Source organism: Strix aluco, chromosome 4 (genome assembly GCF_031877795.1).
Source record: "Strix aluco isolate bStrAlu1 chromosome 4, bStrAlu1.hap1, whole genome shotgun sequence".
NCBI classification, from domain to species: Eukaryota; Metazoa; Chordata; class Aves; order Strigiformes; family Strigidae; genus Strix; species Strix aluco.
The window spans coordinates 118,185,798-118,206,997 of record NC_133934.1 but is presented as its reverse complement, the minus strand read 5'-3'; the positions used below and the strand labels follow the sequence as shown (position 1 = coordinate 118,206,997).

Sequence of the window (21,200 nt, the reverse complement as noted above, 5' to 3'; positions counted from 1 at the left end):
TTGTGACTAATGTACATATACTAGATTAATGCTAAAACACACCTTTCAGGTGCAAGAAATGCCCCTGGCAAGTACTGTTGAGGTGACATGTCAATACTGATCAGGACTTCCATTCCCACTCTCCTGACTTCCCAGCCACTTTTCTTATACCAGAGGAAATATGAGTTCCGATGAAGAAAAAAAAGAATCCTCCAAATTTTGGAGATATGAGATCTTCCAATGTAACAACAGGGATATCCAACAAGCAAATACTGCATGTTAGGCCTACATAAAAATGTTAGGATTTATGTCCTGCGAAGATCTTAAGTTCATGACTGTCCTATTAATTTTAGACCTATATATATTTATATATACCTCCCTTCCTTAGCCCAAGCCATATTAAATAATTTTTGGCAATGCAATATCAAGTGGTAATCCACTTTGCACACAAATCCTTTTATTCCTTCTCTTGCATATACTTCTTTGCTTTGATTTTGCCTCAGTAATGCCTCGCACACAAAATACACGAGAAGCTCCTGGGTGGTGCTAAACCATATCCCCCCCACTGCCACAGCACCAAATTACACCACTTGTAAATTATACCAACCGTTGCAAAGCCAAACCCACCTGATCCCATCACTGTCATCTTTTTAATGAAAGGGAGCACGTTACTGTAAGTATTAAGAAGATCTGGATAGATTACAGCAGCAATTTTCAATATTTTCTGATTTGTGGGTCTCAAAAATATGCATCCCCCATTGTACACTAGAGCCTACTGACGCTGGCTTATTTTATCAGTCACTTTTTACAGTCCCCAGGCAGCCCACAAACCTCCTCCAGGCTGTGGGTAAGAGCCTGAAAACTTCACAGCATTTACAGAGGGAGCAACAATGCTGGCAGACATCTCTATAAAGAGCAAGGTAAGAAAATTCAGAATAAAGTGTATTTTTATCATGTCGCATGGAAACAGCTAGATTGTTACTGGAGTAATATATTCAGATCAGAAAGACTAAACATTATTTTATTTATGTTCTTCAGAATTTTTAAAATCAAGCTGATCCACCAGTTGCTGTTGCTTTGTTATGCAAGATACCCGGAAACAGCTGCACCTTTGCTGATGCACTTACCCAGCAAATACCTCTCCATCCCTTTTTTTAAGGTAAGCTAATGTCTCGTGGCAGCTTCTCCATATCTGACACTAGCAGCTGAGGGATTTGAGCTCACTCCAGCCTGCCTAATCCTTCAACTGGTGCAAGAGCTGCAGACTGGCAGCGGCGGCAGCATTGCCTGAATCCTTCAGACATGCCTGGGGACACTCACTCTGCCTCAGATTCACAGATGGGAGAGAAATGCACCAGCTAAAAGGCAGGTACACTGGGTTAGCTTTGCCATGTGGAAGTGGAATGAATAAAAATAATCTCTGGTGTAGTCCTGTGGCTGGATGGTGCCCACCAGCCTGTGCTACCAGGTGTCTTGTGCCACCTCCAGCTCCAGAGGTGGAGGAAGCATCAGCTGCCTAGGGCCATAGCAACCCCCTGCCCAGTGAGCCTGCGGGCTCCCAGAAAACACGGTCCCTGGGAGAGTCACACTCAAGACAGCGTGACATCAGGTCCTTCTCCTCAGGCCTTGTTGGTCGCTGCAAGCCTCCCTGTACTAAAGTAAGCAAGAGCACACCACTGGTTTCATCACAGCAAGTCTGGAACTCAATGTTGTCCCCATTTCAGATGAATTTTGGAACACACAATTGCCATGGGCTCCTTAATTAGTCAAAATTAATTAAATTATACTTATAACAAAAGAACACACTTAACTATACAGCCATGGGGGCCTTACCCTGGGGTTATTCGCAATGCCATATCCAGATTCCAGGGGATACAGCAACTTTGCCTCCAGACTTTGCTGCCAATAAAAACTGCAGCAAAGAAGCCCTCTACAACCCCATGATGGAAACGTGGATGTAGATCCCAGGAGCAATATTTAATGCATGACAACCAATTGTAACTGTAACATAAAGCAACACATCAAGCTCAATCCCTGCTCTCCCTGCAGTCAGTGGAAGTTTTTCATCATTCATTTAAATGGAAACAGGATTAAGCCTGTTATCTGGCCTCCAGTGAAATAACAGAAAAGAATATAAAAGAACTACAGCACAAGGGGAATCCTTTCCTGCAAAGCACTTCATCAATCTTTCAAAACCTAAAATGCCCCCAGGGACCCCTTGCTAGCTTGCTGTCTCACCCTAAATGGAGGTGTAACTCTTTATGCCTGAAGATTCTCTACTGGTCCTACCCACAGAAAGGAGAACTCCCCCACTGCCACTTTAAGAAGCTTCCCTGAAAACAGCCCAGAAAATGTTCCTCTTACAAAGGTCAGTGAGAACCTCTCTATTACACTCTGTGGAGTCCATTATTTTAAACATAAATCAAGCAACATTGGTTTCATGAAGCTCCAGCAAAATCTTCTGTTATTTTTTGGATGATATACCATTGGTACTTATGTCAACTACACACAACAGGTAATAAATATCGGTTTTAGTCACACTACTGTGCATGGTCACATTCCTTCTCCATGAGAAGAGTCTGGCAGGTAACAGTATTTATACACAAAGTCATATGAGTGTAGGTCCTAGAACTTGCCTTATTTTCCTAAGAATACACAAAAGTTACTGGAAAATGGGTATATGTTGGAGAATATTCATCATTTCACATACCTTTTCAAGTATTACTAATTGCCTTATTGATTTTTTATGTTACGTTGACATGCAAGCGGTCAGACTCATCCACCTGGGTTTCCACCACAGGCAATTATGTGTAAAAAAGACAAAACCAGCATCATGGAGTGACCATAATTACAACATTGTTCAGGTTTGTACATAACATCTACTCAAATGAGCTACACTTGCTCTAGGACAGATTTAAGACATCTTATTTATATGTGGAGAGGAAGGGGTTCTTCTTAGGGACCCCTTCACATCCAAATCCTAATATCCACCCCTGTCTATTCTGAAAGCATTTTCTCCTCAGTGCTTTACATCTGTGGGATGGCAAACCTCTGCAGCAGGACCACTTGTTTGCCTGAAGTTAAAGCAAATCTGCTTAACTTCGTATTTGATGGAATCAGACTGCACTGGGAAATCCTTCATCCCCAGCTCGTACCTAAAATCCAGCATTCATTGTTGAGATTTATAGAATATTGTTTCAGTATTACAAAACTATAAATTAAAAGAAATAATGTTTACAGATGATACTGTTTACTTAATTTTGTGTAACCCATTTTGACCCACTGTCTTCCATCTCTTCTGTTTCGGATTCATCTTCACAAATTAGCAGATTAAATAATTTGGAGTCAACCCTTCTTGAAAGGGTTTTTTTGACCCTTCTTCTTGTCCAGCCTTGGTGAGAGTGGGTGGCCAAGCACAGCACCTGGGCTCCATGGCATGCTTGGGCTGGCCACACAGGTTTGTTTTATCCTTCTTGCTTTGCTAGCTATGGTGTCAGCAGCACTTCCAGCCTCAAATGAGTCACATCAAGCTTAAAGGTACCAGTTAAGGTACTGAGAATACTGAGTTCGCGGAGAGCAGCTGGGGGTAGCAATGAGGCTGCACTTTGAGACAGTGCCGCAATGAAGAAATGCAGAAATGTCTCACCTCTTCTGTCTGTGCAGAACTTGAAAATTGCAGTCCTTTCTTCCTGGCTTTTAGAAAATTTATTATTAGCAAGGACTCATACCCAAAAAAGAGCCACAAAGGAGTGTGGAAAAGATAACACAAGGAGTCTTAGGGAAAATAGTTGTCTTTTTTGTGAATTATCACATGAGACTTAATGAGGCTGCTTGACATTACATGGCTGACTGCAAGTAATTAAATAGGACAAGGAAACATAGAGGGGGAATGAAATGAGAGAAATGACTGTGGAGGTTGGGAGTCGAGGACCCATGGATTGGGGAAAAGTTCTGCTTCACTCTGTCTAGCCCATCAGGTTATCCATATGCATTTGAGCAAAAAGCTCAAAACTGAACCACAGAAGACCTGGCATAGAGAATAAAGAGGAAAAAGGGAGTAAACCATAATGGTTGGAGGCAAGTCTTTGCTAGAGAGGCTCTGGAGGGTCTCCAAGGCTTTTCTCTCCTGTCCCAGACTGAGAAAAAGATGAGAGGCCAAGCTGCACTGCTCCTCCATTGACCTGTTTTCTCTACTTACAAGGTATCTTCTTATGAATAAGACTTTTGCAGAGTGTGGTACTGGGTCACTGAGTCCACCTATGAGCCATGGTCCTGCACAAAGCCTGCCATGGCTCAGGGTTATCCCAGCCCTCAGCACACAGAACATGTGAGATAACTCACAAGCCATTTAACACATCTCACTCTACTTGTCCACTGAATCTGCGCACAGAAAGTCACAGCTGTGTGGTTAAACCTGACGTGCAAGAAATAGATGCTGATGCTGATTTAAGCAGTTGACAGAATTCTCTTAATGTCAGCTTAAACAGCTAACATAAATACAAAACCCTGTATATGGAGACGTGTGGTCTGTGTGGTACATATCTGTGTTAACCTCAAAATTAGTAAGCTACAAGTCATGTTCCTGCAGCATTTAAAGTATACTACAAACCCTAACGGACTAATTTGCTAAACATTTTAATTGGTTTCGCTACAACAAATATAATAATGACTGGGATGCAGGGAAGTGTTTCAGTAGTAATCTTTATAGAAAGAAGTGGACATTTCTGTCTAACAACTGGATTTACAGAAAAAAAACCTGTGAAACCCTCTGAACACAAGTCAGTAAGGTCACCTGAGCTCATACAGACCATATCTGAGATCTGTGCTCATTACAGATAAAACCTGCTGGAGTGCAGTGGCCCTCCAGCCTTCCCAGCAGAGATTCACCATCAGCTTTGCTCATGACCCCATTTCTCGTTGGGAGCCTCCTTTCTCCAACACAACATCAGCCATGCTTGTGACTCCTTCCGGGACCTCCTTTTTCAAAGTCCATTTCCCTCTGCAACCAAACCCACAGGACAGTCGGTGTCGCCATCGTTCACCCTACCTCTGTCCCAGAGCACTGAAAACCTTATTTCCTCAGCAATGCAGCAAAACCTCATAATGAAATAATAGCATTTAGCCACTGATCAGACTAAAGGAGAGTGGAAACCCATAGGGACTTTACATCCAGATAGGTGATTTCAATCCTCAGTGACATGCAGATGCCTGAATATTTTCCAGCAGACATTTAGAAAAATAGCAGTCACAGTTTCATGTGTAATATGGAGGTGCCACAACCACCTTCTCCATTTACTTTTCTGAGTCCCATTTCCTGGGACCCCTTGACAAACCAACCCACGGATTCAGTGGTCAGAAGTCCTCAATTTGCACTCACTCCTGGTGCCTGCCTGTGCAGAGACCTTCATGACAAGTGCTGTCCTTGCCCCAGTCAGCCTGAAGTGAAACCCAGTTCCCAGGAAGCTGCTATTTTTTGGTCTCCTGCTCAGCTTGCAGGTACACATTGAAGACCTGCCTTCGGTGCTGGGCTTTGGTTGCATTGCACTGAGCACCTGCTGTAGGTGCCTGGCCATCACCTTTCTCCACTGTTAAAACTCCAGCATCTAAACAGTTCAGTATTAAATAATTACAAGAAAATAGTACAAATACAAAGCCTCCTTCATAAGCAGCTCTCAAAATGACTGATGCTGTTAAATAAAGTCATGACACACCTGCAAGATAAATACATATTTTACAGAGCAGGAAATGGAAATACTAGTACCAACAGTGGTAACAAGAGTAAGATGAACACTCACGGAAGAATATTTAAGAGTTACTCTTCCGTCTGTTAGCAGTCAGACATTAATTTTGAATTCTCCCTTATTACACTGGCATACCCAGTGGGAATTGCCATGACCAGTATCTGTTGCAGACATCCACTGCAGACACTTCAGCTGGAAACCAAAACAGAGGCAGTTTATGAGGCACCCAGGTCTTACACTAAGCCAGGACTTTAGGAGATGAGTTGTTAAATTCGGGAACATGCATGCAATCCTGACATGACCAGGGAAACTTGCATAACCTTTGTCACACCTCAGTGCTCTTGAGCGTGGGAGAACTGAGTAGAAATAGAAAAAAATGAAGTATGCAAAATGATAATGCAGTGGAAGAGATGTTCCACCTGGGCCTGAGCATCAGTCCAGAACAGCTCAGTCCTCAGCACCGCCAGCAAAAGTCCCCGAAGAGCCCTGACCTCTCAGTGTTCACCACAGCACTTAAATAGCACATCTGCCAACCAGTGGAGATTTAGGGGCACAGATTGATGCCCTTGCAGGTCAGCACATCTTAGTTTATGTTGCTGAGATTTTGAAACTACGTGGTGGAGTTAATTTTAACCCATCACATTTCTGGTACGTTTTGCAAACTGAAGCATAAGAATTCAAATGATTCTAAGGGGAACTCCAGTCACCAGCATCTCAACTCAACATCTTAAAAAAAGGCTTTTAGAGAACTGCATTGCAAAAGGCACTTCACAGAGGAAGTGTAGTGATTCAGAGAAGTGCCATTGCTGCCAGGCAGTCAGACTTCCAGAGCTATGCCATGCTCCAGGAAACTTTCCCTTCAACTTCCACTTGCTCCAACAAGGTTGGGCCACTGTTGTCTCCTAATGGAGAATCTCCACTGCTCCAATAACTCTTTAATTCACACAACATGTCTTTCTGCAGTGAAGTGTGATTCATTTTCAGAGTTTGCATACCACCTTGAAGACATGCTTTGGGAGTTCCCAAAAATAAATATCAAGGTAATGTTTAGAAATTCCTAAAAATAAATCAAATAAATGTCCTGGGGAAACATTATGAGCCCAGTTAGTTAGTCAAAAGTAAAAAAGTAACTTGACTAGATCAGGTAGCTATTAATATAAACTATTTCCCTTGACCCTTAAATTACAGAAATAAAAACAAGAAGTAACTAGTCTTGTAAAATATGCATTATGCAAAATCCAAAACTGAACTGTCAAGTGAAAATACATGACTGAGGGCTCTCACTCATGGGCCAGTCATATCCATATTTCAGGAGAACAATACCTTCAACAAAGATCATAATCATAACAAATAACCAGGAGAGGCAGACTCGTAAGTGAATACAGGAAATCAACATAAAGGTCTTTCATTAAAGCTGGCATTGCTTTGCCATGGTTCCCAGAAGAAATGCAAATAAACCTGTGACAATTCCCCTGGAGCTGACAGAGGCAAACCAGGAATGAAGGAGGCTCGCTCCGTCAAGTCAGCCTCTCCCTCACTGCCAGGGGATCCATATTAATGTGGCATTGCCATAAAAGCTTAATTACCATTTTATACAATTATAAATTATCCTATGAGGCTATAACCAAAATGCAGACCTTCTGTGTTTATGACAATACACACTCTCCTTCTTATCTAGTCACATTAACCCTGGCCAACAAATTCCCTGCCATCCTGCATAGTCCCCAGATACTTACGTGCCTGCCATCGAGGAAGTCCTGTCAGGAGTATACGCTCAAGTCCGGCACCTGTGCTTAAACCCAAATAGGCTATTTCACCTGATTACTGAGCAGAAGACAAATTTGGCAGGGAGACAAGCCAGGAGTCTCTATGAAGGCTTATAACCAAAACAGGAAAGGGAAGCGCTATCAAGAGAGCAGGAGGGCAGGAAGTCACACTTACTTGTACAGCAGGGGCGGGGAAGGAACTTTAAAGAAGAAATGTATTCTTTCGTACAGCTGATTTACTGAACAAAAGTCCAAACAATATAGATTAAGATTAGATGCATCGCCTTTGCTCCATTGGTGGCACAGATAGTAAAAACATTCTGCTTATTTTCTCAAGGCATGGGTTCACGGTCCAAGAAAAAGCAAAAGCAAACAAACCTCAGACCCAGAAAAAATTGCTATTATTCATTCATGGCATGGGCGTTTGCACGGTGCAGAATCAAACCCAGGGGCCCCAGCAGTACCAAGGGCCCCTGTTCCACCTTGCCGTCAACCTGGTGTTGCCTGCTGGCTGGCTGGGGCCAGCTCCAGCCCAAAACTTGAATTGGGGTGGTGCCCACGATACTGCATGCTCACTCTCATCTCCCATGGCAATACAGCTTTCGGATGGGAGCTGCCTTACATCTGGCTAACTCGGGGTCCAGCCAGAGTGAAAGATTTTTTGTGGTTGCTCTCCAACCCTGCCACCCTACTTGGGGCACCACCAGAAATACACGAACTAAGAAATACATCTTCACAGAAGGAGGTAATTGATCAAGTAGCTTATAGGAGGACACAGGAGAAATCTCCAACATTTAAAAAACAAGACAAAATTTGCTCCAAGGGGTATGTAAGCAGTGCGTGCCCTCCTTCCACCACCAGCGGGTGGGAGAGCCCCCGTCTGGCTCCGGAGCGACAGGCCCCCAGCCAGCTGGTACCTGGAGACAGCAAAGATGAGACTGGGTCACCTCTAACCTGCGTGCCTGCCTGTCCCACGCTAAGCCTCCCACAAACAGCATGTGGGATTTGGCTTAAAGTAACCACTGTGGAGATCACAGCCATAAGCAGTATGGTTATATCTCACGGCTTCTGCTGTAGAAGACATGCCATCCACTACTGCCTTTCTACCATCCTGTCACTTTTTTAATTGGAGTGCCTTGCAAAACTAAGCCTCCTTAGTTGTGCCCACAGGAGAACCCTGCATGCTGTGCCCACAGGAGAACCCTGAGAGACTACAAGCTTTCGTTTCCATCCTGCCATGAGCTGCCTACATACGTGTTTGCATGCATCCATGTTCTCATTAACAGGGAGGCTGGTTTTTCCCTGCAGTAATTCTTCCACCTCCTTTGCTATCTCTCCAGGTTTCCTTGCTCTGCTGCTCTGTTAACTGGGCATTGCCATTTGGCTATGGCAGCAAGATGGCTTATTAACACAAATTGAAACATCACAAATTTAGAAATAATAATTGAAAATATTGCAGCAAAAAGAGTGGAGGTCTTGGAGAGCAGAACAGCAAATTAATACTTTAGTGTGACCTCACCTGGGGTAGAACTGAAGTAGTTTTGATGGGCTACCTCTCAGAGGTGGCAGGCCCTTGAGACAGATCATCCTTCTTTTCTCCCTATTCCTTGGTTTGGCAAACTTGTACATGTGGATGTAAACATCCTGCGAACACTGTCTAGTCTTCCCAGTGTCACCTCAGGGTACAGGTGCATTATGGCATGAGGAGATTAACAGCAGAGGAAGAACTAATGCCAGGAGAACACAACAGGGAGAACCAGAAGGACCCTGCTGTGGTCTAACTGCAAGTAGAGAAAGCTGTTTTTTTTCCCGTTTTCACATTAAATTATCTTTGGGGCTTTTCTGTCAGTGTGCTCACAAGTTCTCTTAACATGTCTAAATACATCACCTATTATCTCTGATTACACAAACACGGACAGTGCAAACACAAAATGCAAACAGCTGCAGAATAAACCCACTGGACTGTGACAGACCCCAACTGCTTCTCCCTAGCTCAGGCCATCACAAGCACTCCCTGACCAATGACTTTACGTCCTTTACCTTAATAGAACTTTTTAAAACACATTGCTTAAGAAAATACTTCTCCCATGGCATTACTTGAGCCATCCCACAACATGATCCCAGGAAGGTAGTGCGGGATCAGCATGTGGAAGGGGGAAGGAGGGTTCACGCCCACTTGTGTGTCACTGCGGCATTTTGCTGAGCCACTCTGTGCCCACCCAGGCATTGCACAAACCAGGAACGGATGTGTTACCTAATCTGAACCCAGTTCCCTAAAGTGTAATGTAAATGAACTACCTCCCTCCTCTAAACCATTGCACAAAATCTTATCTTTCTCACCTACTTTGATCTCTTTTGCCCATCTGCCTGAACTCGACCTGGAGCAGCCATGGCACCCAGGTAACCTCCCAAAGCACCCCACAAATGGTGGAGCCACTCAGCTCTTGAAGACCTGCTGGAAACACAGCAAGGACCCATGATTCTACCATGGAGCCAGCATGTAGCATCCCATGCACATGAGCTTTCTCTGAGCATTGGGACTGGAGGCTCTGAAGTCTCCGCTAATGAGAGAAAAATCTGAAGAGCCCTGAGGAGACCAGTCCTCAGGAGATCACACAATTCCTCACACCCTTGCAGTGATTTCAAAGTGCAACATACATGTGAATAAACTTAGATCCCTTTTTAATACAGCAAGAAGAGAGTAATGTAAGAAATAGGCTGAATTTGGCAAGGAACACCAGCTGCATAAACTCTTCAGTGCAGTTTCTGTTGGGGAGAAAAGGTTATAAATGCTGTTCTACCTGAGCAGAGGAGCAGAGTGCTTTTCATGTTCACTGGTTTTCCTGTTATAAAAGATTGCTTTCATGGTTCAACTGAAAGACCTGCAGAAACTACTGGTGAAATGGCACCTAGTAAAAACATGGGTGTCAAAATCTGGTTGATCTCATGGTTGCTATTGCATCGCCTGTTCAGCTGCAGCTTCTGATTCCTCTGCAGCGAATCTCTGTATGACTTGAAGAGTTTCGGTTTTCAACTGATGGGGAATTTTAAAATCCAACAAGAAATAAAGTTCTTGCTGACATTTAAGCAAAGCTTTTTCTGTTGTATTTTTTTAATGTCTTTCTTTCTGTTCAACGAAACATTTTATGATCACTTTTCTGGGATTTTGATTTGGCTGCATTCTCCTGATACTACACCCTTCTGCTTTGAGATCTGGGTGGATTTTGGGCACTACCTTGTTTCATTCAAAATCCTACTTTTCATGAATTTAAGACTTTATTTGGAGTCAAGTAGCAGTTCCTCTGTATAGGTCATAAACTGCCTAGACTATTATTGTAGAGTTTGTCTGTGTAAACGCTACTTTACTGCATGTATTAGAAAAATGCATCTCCAAATAACTATGTACTCAAATCACTAATTGCCCAGATCAGCCACACTGGGATGCAGAGGGATGCAGGAAGATGGACTAAGGAAAGATCTGAGCAGCCTTTTTATTTCTCTGATTTCAAGTGTCTGGGCTAGATATGGTCACTAATTTGGGGGGAACGAGACAGCACTCAGTTGTCAGAATAGTTTTCCCGCTAAACCAAGCAGATATGATTCTCCTTAGATACAAATATCAGCTATGATAATATCAACTAGAATAATCTGGTATTAAAGATTTGGTTCTCCAGGACACAAATACCTTTGAGTGCACCTGAAAACTCCCAGCCTCCCCTCAGCTCCTGCTAGCACTGTGCATGCCCAAAGCACAGCAAAGAGCAGGTCACTACTGACACATCCAATGTCATGCTGGGAAACAGTGACAGTGAGCAGGACAAAGCCCAGCACTGCCTCTCAGTGCTTCCGTCATAAGCCAAATTAATTTCATTAAGCACTACAGCATACATTCCATCAGAAGTGCCTCTAATCACCCTTCTGCATTGCTAAAATGCCTCCATAGCCCTGGACTAGAAAGGGAGCACTTAGAAGGAAACAGCGCTCTGGGACAAATGACAAATAAGACGCAGTAGCTGATTTCCATCCAGTCCTCACAAAGGACCATATGTTGGATAAACAGATTATTTCAGTCATGTGTCGAGATCTGTGTGAGAAGATCAGGATTCCTGAACACAGAAGCCAGTCTTTAGTTGCAATTATGTGAATATTCCCTTAGGTTTCCAAGCAGCACGTCTGCTGGCCACGTACTAGGCTTTGGTGTTCCAAAGATGTCCAAGTACTGTATTCGCTTTCTTTTGGAGTTTCATTACCAGATGAAACATGATTTGTGTAAGACAATAATGTTATCTGTTTTCAATCCTTAGAGCTACAGACTGAACACAGAAAGGTGAGCATCTCAGCCTCAAAATGACTCATCTCCAAATACACGAGAGTTAATTTTTAAGAATGAAATGATGCACTGTAGAATGTGTTTGGTACACTCAAAAAAGACCATTACATGCATAATATGAAAATAAAACTGTAACCACCTAAGAGCTATGACAGATTAAAACATTTTTTCTTAAGCACATATTTCACACCTGCCAAATAACTTTTTATACACATATATGGGTTGTTTTTAATTCAGTGTTACTCGCAAGAGGCATCTTATATTGCACAAAATTCAAAATTTGCATATAGCAATGTCTTTTGTTTAATGACCTCAGGATTAAGAAATCTGAAAGTTCTGAAACAAATAAATTAACTCAACAGTCAGAATCCTAGTAACAGTCAGAATCCAATAGAACTGTTAAGCAGGTATTCTTTTATTGGCAGCGCTGGGGTCACCCTGGGGATTCTCCACCATAAGGGCTCCCAAGAATTAGCAAGGGACATCAGTTTACATACACACAAATCATACATATTCATTAGATTTCCTAGAAAGGGGTGTCTTATGATAATGAGTTCCCAGAATTCATTTGCAGAATCCAAGCATGCGTAGTGAAAACAGGGTGAGGGTCTTTGGTGGTCAGGGGAAGAAGTAAGTAGTCTTCTTCACAGTGTTGGCTAGTTGACCCTCTTTCCAGAGCATGCGCTGCGAAGTCCAGGTGTCTCCCTCCTAAGTCAGCAAAATCAGTTTCCCTATAACAGGGTCTCTGTGTCTCTGTGTTAGAGCCCCCCTTAACTCATTCTAGGAGTTGCCCAAGTGTCCACTGAAGGCCTTGAGTCTGCCCTCAGTGATTTACGTAGGGAGCCTAACGAGCGTTTCAATCTTACCTAAACAGACAAAGGGACCTAAGGAAACAGTTGAGGAATCAGGAGTCCCTGAGAAACGAATGAAGCAAAACACAAGCAAAGCTTTGAAACAAATGAAGCAAAGCGCAAGCAAAGCTTTCATACATCACATCACAGTTTAGTCTTAATAATTGTTAGAAATTCATTTGTCTGAGCCCTTTCAGTTCACATTGAAACTGTATACTCAAATTTTGTAAACTACAAGACGTATGAATATATGCACAAATGCTACATAACAGCATATAAAACATGCAGTTATATATTCAGATTTGCAAAACTAATTTCACAGCTGTTAATAGTCTTTGAATGTAAGACATTTCCTCATACACTGAGATTTGCAACTGCTAAACATGCTGATGAGACAAAAAAAAAATTCTTGTCCTCAGAAAGTTTAACCCTGTATGTTAATATATGCTATTGATCTCTCAAATATCTTTTTTTCATGCTCTTCACTCATTTTAAAGGAGCAGGAGAGATACTGGAGAGGAGAGTAGAATATACTTACTTAGTATTACAAGAATTAAAAATGTGCAGTGAACTAAGGTGCTAACTGCCATTTTGACAGCAAAACAACTGTTCCTGCACTGAGCATATTTTACAAATGAGAATCCTCTTGAGACTGTTAATTTAGGATGCAATCCTAACACTGCTGAGGTCCAAGAAAGTTTTGCCATAAAAGAGACAAGACTTAACCCTTGGTATAGGTCCATTCAAGTAGTGACAAATAAACATATGGCTGGGAAAAAAAATCTTTTAAAGGACCTGAGATATACAAGAGTTGGGGAGCCCTATTTTTTCCTGCTGGGAAGCCCCTGATTCTCAATTCATGCAGTGCTCTTTCTTAAGCTGATTTCACCTCCACTCCCTCACTCTGCAGAGGGAACAGTGGAGGCTCACCTGCTTTCAAGGGGACTTTCTATTTCGGCTGATGCAAACAGCTTAGGTATTGCATTAAGGAAGTAACTGTATTGCAGAGAATTAACTCTGTGGCTGCCTTCAATTTTCCTCTCTATAAACTGTGATGAGCAATGGGCAGTAAGCCCAGACCCCACGTTAAGCAGCACGGAACAAGTTATAGACCATATGGAGAGAAATAAACTGCCACTTCATACACAGGATATCTATAATGCTTTTTTGCTTGAGTCAGCTAATTGCACATCCGCAAATCAGCACATTTATAACAAATGGAGCATTATGATATCATGGGAAATTTATTTAATATGATCAAAGTTTGCCAGAAAAAGTTCCTCTGAAAGTATGAAAGTACTTAAGAGTCCTGAGTGCCTGGGACATTTTACAGTCCTTATTAAACAAACATTTCCGTATTGTTTCATGGCAGTCAGTGGTGCAAAAGGCCGTATCTTCTAAGCCTCCATGTCAGCAATCTCACTGCAGCCACCTCTCTCTGCTGCAGGCAGAAGGCACCTCCATGCTCACAGAACCAGCCACAGCACCCACACCAGCTCTAGCAGCAGTTAAGTTACTGCTCTCATCAATAGCCTCAGACAAGGCTTGTAACCTCCTCTTTTCCAGAGGCTGAGAATTACAAAGCATAGACTTTCAAACCCTCTTCTACACTGCAGGTTTTAAGAGGTGTACTTAGCTTCTCCACATAACTTTTTGAATGTTAAAGCAAATAGGTGTCCTTGATCTGAAGAGCCATTAGCAATGGTCTACGTGTCAAGATAAACTCACTGGGGGTATAAGCTGAAAAGCATTCTCATAGTTATGTCACCAAGCATATGCTATTCCCCCCCCAACATTGCTCCACAGCAGACGTGTTTTCACTTGCAGCTTGCATTTTTCCTTAGACTTCAGTAAACAGATTATCACACGTGGTCTCAACAGCCGCAGGCAGTGGGTATTTGAACTTCATACATTAATTTTCATGGTCCCTAAATTATGGGGAGGTCATATAAATTTCTGGGGTTTCAATTTGAAACAAGAAATACCAACTTTAACATGGTCTCAAATAGAGATCAGGAGCTTCTTGCTCAAAACTAGCACTTACTCATTTCTAGTACTAACTTCTGTTATTTAGTGCTATCCACCACTAAGTAACAATTCAAACATCATGTTTTACTGAGCAGATAAGATACTTGCATCATGAGACACCTTTATAGCATATTGTGGGCACCATAATCCAGTGGAAGTGTTTTTATCATAAGCCTCTTAGAGGCATATGGATGGGTGAGGTACAGCCTAGCAGGTGTGAAGATAAGGGAAGTTTTTCTGATGTAAGGGATGCTGGAGTGAAGAGAAGGCACGCAGAAACAAATTAAGAGATTGGAGAGGAAGAAGCTGACAAAAAATGATCAGAAATTACATTTAACTATATTTTTATTACTTGCAGTTCTCTAAAAGCATGTGCCTGCCTGACATTCAGGTTGCCAGACTGAGAACATTTGATATTCATTGGGAAAGCACTTTTCAAGATAGCAACACCATCCCTTAAAAGTCAGGGCCCAAAGCACAGCTGTGCAGGGTGACTGCAAAAGCTGGTGAGCTCTACTGCTTAGGGAAGAAAGATGCCCTAGCACGGCATTTGTTGAGGTTATAAGAGGACTAGGTTGAGGTTAACGCCAAGAAGAAGAATGCCTGGCCTTGTTTCTACACTTGTTTCGGATATTTGTGCTTCTCAGAATAGGACGGGTTGAAAATAATAGGTGGCTTATGGACACAGGGAAATTTCAACTTGCAGAAGGATCTCGGAAGGTAGAATGGGTATGGTCAGCAGTTTGTCATGTCAAAGCACCAAATCTTTCATTACCGTATAACACACTGTGGAGCAGACACACAGGGAAGCTCTTTCCTGTAACAACAGTAGAGCACCCATATTCCTTGCACTTTTTTCATGTCTTACAGTAGATAAGTAGCAGCTTCGACAGTAATCCCTTACAACATTTAACAGGATGCTCAGCTAGTTTTGCATGACTCAATACCTGCTCCATCCTTGCTGAATTTGGTGGAAAAACTCCCATTAGCAATTTCAGCTGCAGCAGAAACTTGTCTTTTATATCACCTGTGTCATTGGTCAGGCAGTAAAACAAGGTTTTACTTGGCTATTGCAGCCTCATCTTAAATCCAGTGTCTGCACTAATGATGATGGGCACTGAATGTGGCCTTGATTATTTGCAGATACGTGTCAGCTAGGAAGAATAACAAATTACGCTGGGCACAAGCAACAGTCTGTACAACTGAGTTATAGTATGTATTTAGATAAAGTATCTTCATTCTGATAAAAATTTAACATTGCAGGTCTGATCATTTGTAGCTTTCCATCATGGAAAAGGTACAGCCCTCTTCAAGGTGGGCATAAAACAGCACCAAATGTAAATTAACTGTAATCAAAAATCTGTATATTAATGTGCTGTAATCAGCAGTGAGGTTTTTTCCCTAAATTTCACAAGAATAATTTTCAGATTTTAGTAAAAATAAACACAAGGAGAGCTAGTGAATAGAGATGTGCAGTAAGCAAATCCTTTGTCCAAAACTACTGACAGTACTTAACAAAACAAAAATTATCCTGGCAGCCCCTTCCTTTCCCCCTCCTTCCTTCCTTCCATTATTTCTTGGCAAAGATTTGTCCCCATTGCCTGGCAAATAAAAATATTTGATGAGTGCCAAAATTGAAACAGGATCCCTGAGCACATTTGTGCACCAGACTTGTTTGTGTGCAATGTTTGGGATTTTGCAAGATGACTATGTATTTTTCTAAATCAAAGCTGCACGTTGTTTGCAATGCACAAGACACCAAAGAGGAAAGACTTATTTCGAATAATGGCAAAAGTATTCCTGCTTTCCTGTGATTTGTACCCTTTTCCCCTAGCAACCATCTAAATTATGTTCTTGACTTTGATATGTTCCCTGTGACATTCCCATCATGCAGAGACACCATACAGCACCACTTCTCAGGAGTTATGTGTCTACTAAATGGCCAACCACACAACATGGGCAGGTTGGCAGTGAGCGGCTGGTCAACCAGACCATGTGCTGTCTTTACCTTGGGAAGGGCTCCAGATTGAATCACTCTCCTCTCCATCCAATTGCTGAGTCTCAAAAACCAGTGACTTTTATTCCTCTGTCAAACTAGGCTGACACTTCTGAGTCTGCTGGTCAGTTACTGCGAAGGTGGTAGAGAGAAGGAAAAGGATGGGACAGACAGAGAGATGGAGCAACTATATAAGCCTTATTTCCTTAGGAAAGCAAACTAAAGAGAGACTGGTAGTGAGGGCCGTCCAAAGAACTGCTGCTCACCTCCACCAGTGCCCTCACCATCTGCAGCCAACGACCATCAAAGCCTCCGCAATGGCATGCACAGTCCCTTTTAAAATCAGCTTCAAACTATTGCCAAATACAATATCATTTCACCGCTGATGTTTATATGTAATAGGATCCAGGACTAAATTTCTACTAAAAGCACTTCAGGCAGTAAATTTAGGCATTTTGGCTACACATAGCCTGTTGTTGATTTCATTAAACCTTATGAAAGCAATCCCCTGCTACAACAAAACCTGAAGGTACAGAAAGGCTGGAAAGTGATCATAAAGGATGTACTGGGACCACAGCATGAAGAATGATCTTCATCAATCTTGCAGGCCATGTCACGGGTTTTGGAGTCGCCATGAAACTACTTGTGTCCACAACGTGGAGAAGACGTTCATATGGTTTGTGACAATTTTCACAAGTCAGAATTGACAAAGATTCTTCCACGTTTCTTGCAGATGAGCTAAAAAGTCACTAGAACAATGGTCTCCAAACTTTTTTGACATCCCTATCAAAAAACTTCATGCACCCCAATATATATTTCTTTATAAATTATATACATGTACTACTGAAGTTTAGTATCTTCTTCCCATACCCCAGTGGATTGTCTCATGCACATCTCACTTTGGAGACAATTGTACAAGAAGATGATAAATAATACAGATCATTGTCTGAGCCCCAAAAGGGAGTAGGTCTAGTAAAATGTCAAGATTTTGTGAAGCAGCATCCTTTATTTCTACTGAGCCACAGTGTCCAGCAGAGTGAAATGTTATCGTGACTGGAAAACTGCTACTGCAATTTTAAAGACCTTCTGCCAATCTGGAAAGCTGTAACAGTTTAAAAGAAGGGGGATGCAATGAGTTTTCCTCAAGTTAATGCTGATTAAGAATAAAGAACCAAATCACCTTTAAATAACCATGAGAAATGGAAGACTCAGTTATTTTGTGGTGCTGAACTGTAAAAAAAGACCATATAAATTCCTTTGACTTCAAATCTACACTTGGTAAGTAGTAACAAACACAGTTACACCTCACAAGGGTGAAAGTTCTTTATAGTTCCTATATTTCCCATCTTGTCCTCTCCTTCGTATTGGGAATTACAGACTTTTTCCAAAAGTGTTAACTTTCTAGTTCTTTGGCCTTTTTTTTTACTGACTAAAACATGTAGGTTTTTTGTCAGCACTTCAGACAGACTTGTCAAAAGATAACCCTCCCACCCGAAGCTTAATGTAAAAGTTTAGCCCTTGAGCCATTATACAGGCTGGGAGTGTTCAACAGCCTGAATGTCAAGACGTGCTTTTCATAATAGCACCCTGATTTTATTATAACAGCACTGAAATATTTAGAACAGTTCTTTTACATAACAGATACAATGTTTTGGGGGAAAAAAAAAAAAAAGAACCAAAAATCACTCATAAGTCAACAAATTACAGAAAGGAGAGATGGATACAGAGAATAGGTAAAGTTTCAAAAGTGACTCAACTCTCCTTTCCTGCTAATGCCTTTGTGAACTTTGTAAAGCTCTACCATCTCCCAAGATAACAAATTCAGGAGGGCTGAGATGAGGTGGTGGAGGATTTCTAAGGTGCAACATACTACCTGCAGTAAATTTTCCACTTGACCAGTATTAAGGCAGCCCAGCTTCTACAGTAATTCTAATAGCCACAGGTGGGATCAAAAGGCAAATTTCTCTTTCAGGTGCAGCAACTATTATTTCTCAGCCCAACAAGAATATGGAAATCAGCATCCAAAGCTGTATTATGATTGTTAATTAAATAAAACCCCACAAGACTTTTGAAAGATTTAATAAATTGCCATAACCTCCAACCTCTTCCCCTACATCCATGCTGGCTTCTCCCTATACCCTGAAGAGCTTAGCAAAATCAAAACTGATGCAGAAACCTTCAGTCAGTTCACAGCAGATCCCTCACAGTGAACTTTATAATTGGTGTGTTACCAGTTGAGAAACATTACAGCGTTATTTGGTCTGTTGAAACCAACTCCCCAAAGTGCAAACAGAATATAAACCAGGCAAATCTCTGAACTGTCTCTTGGGCTGCACACTCAGTTTAGGCAGTTACAGCTTAACGGATAAACACTGACCTCCGAGCCCTATTCAAACCCAGCTTGCATTCCCGTAACGGGTGCTGGAACGGGGTTAGGGAGCATTAGTTTCAAAGAACCATTTTCCTAAGGACTGTCTGCATTTTTTGCCATGAGCCTTTTCTAATCAGTATTTCTGCCCTCCTTGCCTGTCTCATCTCTTTCTGCTTAGGTTGACTGGCTTTTAACATCCAGACAATGGTCCTTATTTACTTGATTATACAACCACAGCTGGAAATCAGACCATGGATTTGGGGAATGCTCCTCTGACATATGTGATGTGTGAAAACAAAACTTCCCTGCTTCACTCTGAAGGTTATGGTAGCCTGCACAGGGAATGGTTTACAAATTCCAGCTTGGTGTTACACAGCTAGTGGACTCTATAATCTGTCTGGCTTTCCATCCCTCCCCCATATCTTTTCTGGATAGATGTGTTTTTGCTCTTCAGGACTACTCCTGTCTGCCCCAGAAGAAGAGAAAATAGAAAACAGAGTAAAGGAACAGCTATTAATTGGTGTACTGTATGCCTCATTGCTCTCAGTCTCTCACTTCTGCTGACACTTAGAGTTAGGTTCACACCATTTTTAAAAATGAGAATAAGAATAAAACCTGCTGATACATGAGGTTTTCTATGTCTTGGTCTCTATGCAGGCTCTCTTGGTCTGTGACATGCCTGACACAGGTACCAGCAGCCCCTGCCATGCACACTGCCATGCTCACTGCTGCCATGGTCACTGCTGCCACGCTCAGTGCCCAGCTCTGACTTTGGAGTCTCAAGGCACTGCAGTATTTAATACAATCCCCCCAGAGAACAGGCAGAATACTGCTCACTCAGCAGCATGTACACCCAGCAAACTGGCCATGGGACCTACTGTTCCCTGCTACACCAGTACCACACTTGCTTTGCTAGCTGGTGCTGGGTGAACTAAAAAACCTTCAGCTCAGCATAAGGTTCAGAAAAGACAAGGGTTTGTTGCAAATTCCATTTTACTGGTGCCATGCTACTTCTATTCTATTCTATTCTATTCTATTCTATTCTATTCTATTCTATTCTATTCTATTCTATTCATATTCTTATTCTATTCTATTCTACCAGTACCCCTTCAATAGAGGTTTTGAGGATGTCTTTTCAAACCCAGGGCGATCTCAGTCACATGCCAAAAATGAGATTCCTGCTTTACATGCATCTGTGCTCATCTCAGATCACAGACACTAGACAAGATGCAATTCAGTGGAGGGAGCCCCTTTGCACAGAGCAGCAGAGGCCACAGGCAGAGCTGAGCCGCAGAGTTCGTCACAGGCAGCCTGGAAATGGTGTAGTACCTGCTCCGCCACAGCAACACTCACGTCTCCAAAGAAGGGAGGCAGACCGTGGTTTTACCAGAAGGAATTAACAATTACCTCCTGATTTAGTTGGTTGCATAAACTTACAAAAGGAAAAAGGAGTATGATGGAAACCCTTGGAGGTCTCTGGAAAGTAAGTGTGCTCTGCCAGGATGGGAGCTCTTGGAAACCAAGGCATGAGGGCAGAGTCCCTCTGTAAGTGCCACAACCAAGAGCCAGGAAGCAGAGGGGTTTTGTAGATAACATTTTCCTTCACTTTTGCATCTGTACATTTTAGAAACATTTGCAATTGTATCATCCACTTCAGATGTTATAAATAAGTACCATCACTTACATTTTGACATAACCCAGCTTGAGATAAGATTAGTTTCCAGGTACCAGACTAATATTACGGCATTCCTCAAGCAAAATTGTGTCTCTGTTTACAACTGTGATGCTCTAATGAGCACCCAGCTCATTATAATAAAGGGTAAAACACTGTGCAATGAAGTGTGCCTTCAGAGACACTGCATGGAGCAGTGTGAGAGCCAGCACTGCAGGGCAAGGGAGAGAAAAATGCCTCCTGCTGAGCAGGGTTACCAGCAAACAACCAGGGTACAGCCAGTGTTGGTAACATGGTATCTTCAGTGTGAGCTGCACAGACTCATGTTTCCAAAGCAGCAGAGGTCACCAGCTCAACCCTAAAGGTACTGGCCAACTTGGTAGCCATCTATGACCCTTTCTATGTGTCCTTTGCTCAGGGATGCAGAGAGCATCACTTGACAAAGAGCCAAAATATCCCACAGGCT

At 42.3% G+C, this 21,200-nt stretch overlaps 1 protein-coding gene across 7 annotated transcripts in view; it reads right to left on the bottom strand.

Annotated features, from left to right (window-relative positions):
• The window catches only part of EVL (Enah/Vasp-like), a 159,070-nt gene that overhangs the window by 78,544 nt on the left and 59,326 nt on the right, over positions 1 to 21,200 (bottom strand). The window contains exon 1 of one of the 7 annotated variants that reach the window (XM_074825098.1): positions 7,457 to 7,584. The exons of the other annotated variants lie outside the window; for them this stretch is intronic. Coding sequence (XP_074681199.1) covers positions 7,457 to 7,467 — 11 coding nt within the window. The 5' untranslated portion in view covers positions 7,468 to 7,584. Of the gene's footprint in view, positions 1 to 7,456; positions 7,585 to 21,200 lie in introns of those variants that run through there. 7 annotated transcript variants of the gene reach the window in all.